Source organism: Anas platyrhynchos, chromosome 2 (assembly GCF_047663525.1).
Source record: "Anas platyrhynchos isolate ZD024472 breed Pekin duck chromosome 2, IASCAAS_PekinDuck_T2T, whole genome shotgun sequence".
Classification (NCBI taxonomy): Eukaryota; Metazoa; Chordata; class Aves; order Anseriformes; family Anatidae; genus Anas; species Anas platyrhynchos.
The window spans coordinates 158,452,842-158,459,521 of record NC_092588.1 but is presented as its reverse complement, the minus strand read 5'-3'; the positions used below and the strand labels follow the sequence as shown (position 1 = coordinate 158,459,521).

The 6,680-nt window shown below is 61.6% G+C and overlaps 1 protein-coding gene and 1 long non-coding RNA gene across 3 annotated transcripts; one reads left to right on the top strand and one right to left on the bottom strand.

Moving 5' to 3' along the window:
- Nucleotides 1–1,829: 1,829 nt before the first annotated feature.
- Nucleotides 1,830–2,385, top strand: LOC140001651 (uncharacterized). Its single transcript, XR_011807144.1, has 3 exons — nucleotides 1,830–1,875; nucleotides 1,914–2,170; nucleotides 2,268–2,385. It is a non-coding gene; the product is annotated as an uncharacterized lncRNA (long non-coding RNA).
- Nucleotides 2,030–6,581, bottom strand: LOC113841941 (D-serine dehydratase). 2 transcript variants are annotated; one of them, XM_038174842.2, is made up of 8 exons: nucleotides 6,442–6,581; nucleotides 5,537–5,740; nucleotides 5,140–5,420; nucleotides 4,099–4,285; nucleotides 3,143–3,264; nucleotides 2,871–3,060; nucleotides 2,688–2,793; nucleotides 2,030–2,588 (listed from the first exon to the last, which is right to left on the bottom strand). In XM_038174842.2, exons 2-8 carry the CDS (start codon nucleotides 5,683–5,685, stop codon nucleotides 2,499–2,501), a joined length of 1,125 nt encoding a protein of 374 aa, XP_038030770.2. In that variant the 5' UTR covers nucleotides 5,686–5,740; nucleotides 6,442–6,581; the 3' UTR covers nucleotides 2,030–2,498. The 2 variants fall into 2 exon arrangements, with proteins under 2 accessions (XP_038030770.2, XP_038030771.2); XM_038174843.2 differs by having other exon boundaries at nucleotides 5,537–5,770; nucleotides 6,442–6,523.
- Nucleotides 6,582–6,680: the final 99 nt, after the last annotated feature.

The following is a 6,680-nucleotide window of genomic DNA, read 5'->3' as shown; positions in this document are numbered from 1 at the left end:
GGTAGGTGTAGGTGTACATATGGTGTGTGTAGGGGTAGGTGTACATATGGTGTGTGTAGGGGTAGGGGTAGGTGTAGGTGTACATACGGTGTGGGTAGGGGTAGGTGTAGGTGTAGTGATGGTGTGTGTAGGGGTAGGTGTAGGTGTACATACGGTGTGGGTAGGGGTAGGGGTAGGAGTAGGTATGGTGTGTGTAGGGGTACATGTAGGTGTAGGTACAGTATAGGTAGGGGTAGGGGTAGGTGTAGGTGTAGGTATGGTGTGGGTAGAGGTAGGTGTATGTATGGTGTGTGTAGGGGTAGGGTAGGTGTAGGTGTACGTATAGTGCGTGTGTAGGGGTAGGTAGAGGTGTACATATGGTGTGTGCAGGGCTGGGTGCAGGTGTACATACGATGTAGGTAGGGGTAGGTGTATGTATGGTGTGTGCAGGGCTAGGTGTAGGTGTATGCATGGTGTGTGTAGGGATAGGTGTTGGTGTACGTATGGTGTGTGTAGGGGTACGTGTATGTATGGTGTGTGTAGGGGTAGGTGTAGGTGTACATATGGTGTAGGTAGGGGTAGGTGTACATATGGTGTGTGTAGGGGTACGTGTAGGTGTATGTATGGTGTGTGTAGGGGTAGGTGTAGGTATGGTGTAGGTAGGGATAGGTGTATGTATGGTGTGTGTAGGGGTAGGTAGAGGTGTATATGTAGTTGTACATACGGCGTGTGTAGGGGTAGGTAGAGGTGTACGTGTAGGTGTACATATGGCATGTGTAGGGGTAGGTACAGGTATATGTGTTGTGTGTGCAGAGGTGGGTGTAGGTGTATGTATGGTGTGTGTAGGGGTAGCTGTACGTATCGTGTGTGCAGAGATACGTGTAGGTGTATGTATGGTGTGTGTAGGGGTAGGTGTATGCACAGAGTGTGTAGGTGCACGTGTAGGTGTTTGTATGATGTGTGTAGGGATAGGTACGGCTGTACAAGTGGTATGTGTAGGGCTAGGTATAGGTGTACGTGTAGGTATACGTATAGGTGTATGTGTGGTGTAGGTAGGCATAGGTGTGTGTATAGGTGTGCGTGTAGGGGTGAGCATGGGTGTACATAGGGTGTGCGAGTAGGTGTAGGTGTGTGTAGGTGTAGGTATAGGTACATATGGAGTATGTACGTATGGAGTAAGTATAGGGGTGTGCGGGGTGTAGGTGTAGGTGTGGGTGTAGTTGTACAAATAGGGGTGTGTGTAGGGATAGGTGTGTATAGGGGTACATATAGGGGTGTGTAGGGCCGTGTGTGTGTAGAGGTGTGTGTAGGGCTGTGTGTAGGGCCATGTGTGTGTAGGGCTGTGTGTAGGGCTGTGTGTAGGGCTGTGTGTGTGTAGGGCCGTGTGTAGGGCTGTGTGTGTGTAGGGCCGTGTGTAGGGCTGTGTGTAGGGCCGTGTGTGTGTAGGGCCGTGTGTAGGGGTGCGTGGCTACTCAGGCCACCCCATTTCACCCACCCCACTCCCACCGTGTCCCCAGGACCCCATCCCCACCCCACACCCCCATCCCAGGCCGGGCGCTTCCCATGGGGCGGCCGGATTGGGATGAGCCAGCTGACATCACCCGGCCCTGGCTGTGCCCCAAAACCGCTGGGTTTCACCCCAAAGAGCCCAGAGTGCCTGCAGAGGGGGAGAGGAGCTTTATTGACCCCTCCTGGGTGGCGTGGGGTGCGGGACTTGGGTGTGGGTGCAGGGTCTTAGTGTAGGTTTGGGGTCTTAGTGTGGGGTCTTGGTGTAGGTTTGGGGTCTTAGTGTGGGGCCTTAGTGTAGGTTTGGGGTCTTAGTGTAGGTTTGGGGTCTTGGGGTAGGTTTGGGGTCTTGGGGTAGGTTTGGGGTCTTAGTTTGGGGTCTTAGTGTAGGTTTGGGGTCTTAGTGTAGGTTTGGGGTCTTGGGGTAGGTTTGGGGTCTTAGTTTGGGGTCTTAGTGTAGGTTTGGGGTCTTAGTGTGGGGTCTTGGTGTAGGTTTGGGGTCTTAGTGTAAGTTTGGGGTCTTAGTGTAGGTTTGGGGTCTTAGTTTGGGGTCTTGGTGTGGATATGGGGTCTTGGTGTGGGTATGGGGTCTTGGTGTGGGTACAGGGTCTTAGTGTGCGTATAGGGGTCTTAGTGTGGGGTCTTAGTGTAGGTTTGGGGTCTTAGTGTGGGTACAGGGGTCTTAGTTTGGGGTCTTAGTGTGGGTACGGGGTCTTGGTGTGGGTACGGGGTCTTGGTGTGGGGTCTTAGTGTAGGTTTGGGGTCTTGGGGTCTTAGTGTAGGTTTGGGGTCTTAGTGTGGGTACAGAGGTCTTAGTGTGGGGTCTTGGTGTAGGTTCAGGGTCTTGGTGTGGATATGGGATCTTGGTGTGGATATGGGATCTTGGTGTGGATACGGGGTCTAAGTGCAGCTATGGGGTCTCAGCGTGGCTGCAGGACCTCGGGGTGGCTGCAGGACTTTGGGGTGGGCGCAGGAACCCCGCACGGTTCAGGACCCCGGCACCGGGACGCCCCCTACCAGCCGCGCACCGGGTGCCATAGGGCCACCACCTCGCCCTCCTCGTGCGCGTAGTACACCGGGTGCATGGCAGCTGTGGCGCAGGCCTGCGGGGCGAGAGGAGGTGCCATACACACACCCAGAGGAGGGGACAACGGGGTGGGGGGACAACGGGGTGGGGACAGCGGGGTGGGGACCCTACTCACGTGGAAAGGGACGAGGGCCAGCACGGTGCCCACCGGGAACCTCCCGAAATCCATCCGCCCCCCGACGGGCTCCAGCAACCCGTGCTCCTGCGTCAACCCCGCCAACCTACGGGGCCGCGCCGTCAGCTCCCCGTGCCGTCACCCTAATGAAATCCCTAATCCCCCGGCGTCCCCAAAACTCACCGGAGCTGGGGGTGTCCCTCGACGGTGGCGCAGCCGGCGGGGGTCTGCGCCCCCCCGTGCAGGGAAAGCGCCGCCCAGCCGCAGTCCAGCAGCAGCTGGTTGCGGTGCGGGTAGTGCCCGATCACCCGGGTGAGGACGCGGATGGCCACGTCTTGGGGTTGGCACGAACCCAGCAGCGTCTGCTGGAGGTCTGGGGAGAGGGCGCAGGGGGGATTAGGGGATCCCAAAAAATGCGGGGTGCTGGGGGAGGTGGGGGATGTAGTAGGACGCACCGTAGAAGATGTAGTTGCCCGGGTGCACCTCGGTGAGCTCGGACATTTCGGGCACCGGGTGGCTGCAGGATGGAGTGGAGCCGATGCTGGCTTGGGGGCACGGCACGCCGGCCTGGCGCAGCCTGGGGGCACGGGAGGGGTTGTCACCACCCCCCTGTGTATGGCCGAAAGGGGGATGTCCCCCCCACCCTAGGGAACCGTGGGGTGGTGGTGGGTGCGGCACCCATGGGTGCCGCGGGGTCCCCAGCGGGGCAAAACACGAGCGCAAAAGGGGACCTTGGTGCATTTGGGGAGCCCCCCAGGATGTGCAAAGGGGGCATCCAGATGTGCCCGGGCACCCCCAAAATTTTATGGGATGCGCTGGTGAGTTTTGAGGTGCCCTCCAGATGTGCAAAAGCTGCCCAAATCAGGCAGGTTCCCCCCAAAATGCTCCATTTGCCCCCTTTTTTTTGTGCCTTCTCCACCCCATGCGCCACAGCCCCCCCAGTTGTGCCCAGGACCCCCTGGAAAAGTGGGGGCACAATGGGTTCCTCAATGGGACCCCTCCCCACTCCCACACCCCCCTGGAGGGTATTTTGGGGCATTTTGGGGCTTTTTGGGCTGCAGCACGTCCCCGTTGTCGTGCTCCTCGGGGACCCCGCTGACCTCCCGGGGCAGCGAGAGGCATCCGGCTGCAATTCGCTCCGGGATGCGAAATCCCCCTCGTCCCTTCCCCGGGGACAATAGGGGGGGGGGGACACACAGAGCCCACTTCAAAGGGGGCCGGGGCATCCTCGTCCGGCTCCCCGGGGCGCCGGGGGCTTTGTGGGGTTTTGGTTTATGGCACCGGCAGGAAGAGGGCGATTTGCATTTACAGCCGGGGCCCTCTCGGGGCTGGGGTTTTTTATGGGATCGGAGCCGGCCAAGAGGGTGGGAGATTAGGGGCTGTTTGGGGGGGGGTTGGGACAAGGACTCACGCGGCCACGAAGTCGAGGACGGCGGCGGTGGTGGCCCTGGCGATGGCCTGGATGGCGGGCACGCCGCTGCAGCCGTAGGTGTTCCCGCAGTGAGCGTAGACCCCAACCAACGTCACCTCCCCCGGAGCCTCCTCCGCGATGGCCCGGGCCAGAGGGAGGGCACCGGGGTCCGTGGGGCGCACGCCGGCTGCCAGCAAGGGGATGCGGGGGGGAATCCGGCTTAAAAATGTGGGGTTGGGGGGGTCCCGTTGCCATAGGGAGGGGCTGAAAGGGTCTTTTTGGGATATGGGGTGTGGGGGATGCAAAGGGTGTGCCTGCCCCCATGGAGCATCCTTGTGGGGTGTGGAGAGAGCGGTTTGGGGTCGGGGTGTGATGCCCTGTGTTGGCTGAGCTGATGGGGTTTGGGGGTTTGGGGTTTGGGGCATCTCGGCCCCGTGGAGCATCCTTGAAGTGGGTGGGTGTGAATGGGGTTTGGGGGGGGGCTTAAATATCCCACGTTGGCTGAGATAGTGGGGCTGGGGGCTTCGGGCATTGTTGGGGTGGGTGGATGCAAATGGGGTTTGGGGGCTAATGGCTGAGCTGCTGAGGATGGAGGCTTTGGGATTGGGGACACCCGGAATCCCTCCCCCAGGGAGCAGCCTTGGGGTGGGTGAAAAGGGTTTTTTTGGGGGGCCTAACGGATGCGTAATGGCTCAGCTGCTGGGTTTGTGGGTTTAGGGACTGATGGGACACGTCAGCCCTGAAGTGAGGGGTGAAAAATGACTTTTGGGAAGCTTGAATGCTCCATTGGGGTCGAGGCATTGGTGGTGTGGGCTGTGGGGTTGGGGCCCCACGGGACATCCAGGTGGCTGGAAACGGGGTTGGGGGCTCACAGACCCACACTGCCTGGGGGCTTTGGGACATCCCCACAAGCGGGATGCTGAGGAATGATGGAATGAAGAATTTTGGGGGCCACGACTCAACCACCCTATCCGTGCTGCTCCACGGGGACCGGCGGCAAAAAACCCAACCCCAAATCCCCCTCCCCGTGCCCGTCCCCACCTCTGCCGTTGCCGCAATCGAGCTTGAGCCAAACGAGCCAGCGCTTGCCGCCGGCCAGCGGGCGCTGCCGCAGGCACTGCAGCGCCTCGGGGCTGTCCAAGAGCACCTGGAAGGCTTCGAGGCGCTGGGCCAGCTGGGCGCACTCCTCCAGGCGCCCCGTTGGCAGCGGGTACGCCAGTAGGATGTCATCGAAGCCCCCGTCGGCGAAAAAACGCGCCTCGGCCAGCGTGGAGACGGCGATGCCGCGCCGCGTGCCGCCCGTGGCCAGCGCGCCGCCCTCCCTGCCGGGAGGGGAAAAATAAAAAAAAATAAAAAAATAATAAAAAAAGGGGGTTTGGGGTGGAAATAAGAAGGTTTTGGGGAAAAAAATAAAAAAAAAGGGGGTGGTGGCACTCACAGCGTTTTGTGGGTCTTGACGTGGGGGCGCAGGCGGAGGCCGAGGGCTCGGCAGCGCTCCTGCATGCGCTCGGCGTTGCGGCGCGCCACGGCACGGTCGACGGCGAGCGCCGGGGTGGGCAGCGCGTCCAGGCGGGCCCCCAGCCACATGGTGGGAGGTTTTTTTTGGGGAGGGGGGATGGTCCCGGCACCCCCCCCCGTGACCCTATGGGGATGGGGGTGGGATTTGGGGGTGCTGGGAGGCGGGGGAGTGTTGGGAGGTGAGGAGGGTGCGTGGGATGGGGATGGTGGGGACACTGGGGACACTGGGATGGGGACATCTGGGAAACTGGGGACGGGGAGACTTGGGGCTGGGGAAGCTGGGGACAGGGACATATGGGGCACTGGGACAATTGGGACTGGGATTGGGACAGCTGGGACACTGGGACTGGGATTGGGACAGCTGGGGCATCTGGGATAGGGACACCTGGGATTGGGACACCTGGAACATTGGGACACTGGGAAGACTGGGAACGGGGACACCTGGCACTGGGATATCTGGGACTGGGACACCTGGAACACTGGGACAGGGACACTTGGGACTGGGACACTTGGGTTTGGGATAGCTGGAGCAACGGGAACAGGGAGAGCTGGGAAAGGGCCACCTGCTACTGGGACACTGGGGGAACGGACTGGGACACTCGGAATTGGGATCTACGGCACGGGGACAGCGGGGCCCAGCCTTTGGGGTCGGGGACACGGGGGACACCGCGGGCTCTCCCTGTCCCTCCAGCAGCCGCGTCGGAGGCCGGGACCCCCTCGGGGAGCGACGCACGGGAGCTCTGGCGTGCCTCAGTTTCCCCCACCGCCTCCAGCCCTGCCTCCCTCCCTCCCTCCCCGTCCGTCCTTCTGTCCGTCCGTCCGTACCTCCGCCGCCGCGGCTGCTCCCGGCTCGGCTCCCGGAGGCCTCTGGCTGGTTCGGCTCCACGTGACGCCGTGGGCACCCGCGGCCAGCCCCGCTCGGGGACAGAGGTCGCTGCCAGCCGTGGGGCCCCCGCGGTGCCGGGGCAGGGGAGGACACGGGCGCCGCGGGGGCCGGGCACGGGGACGGGGACAAGGTGGTGGTGGTGGTGGCGTCCGTGGGGGCAGCAGCCAGCCCCCCGTGG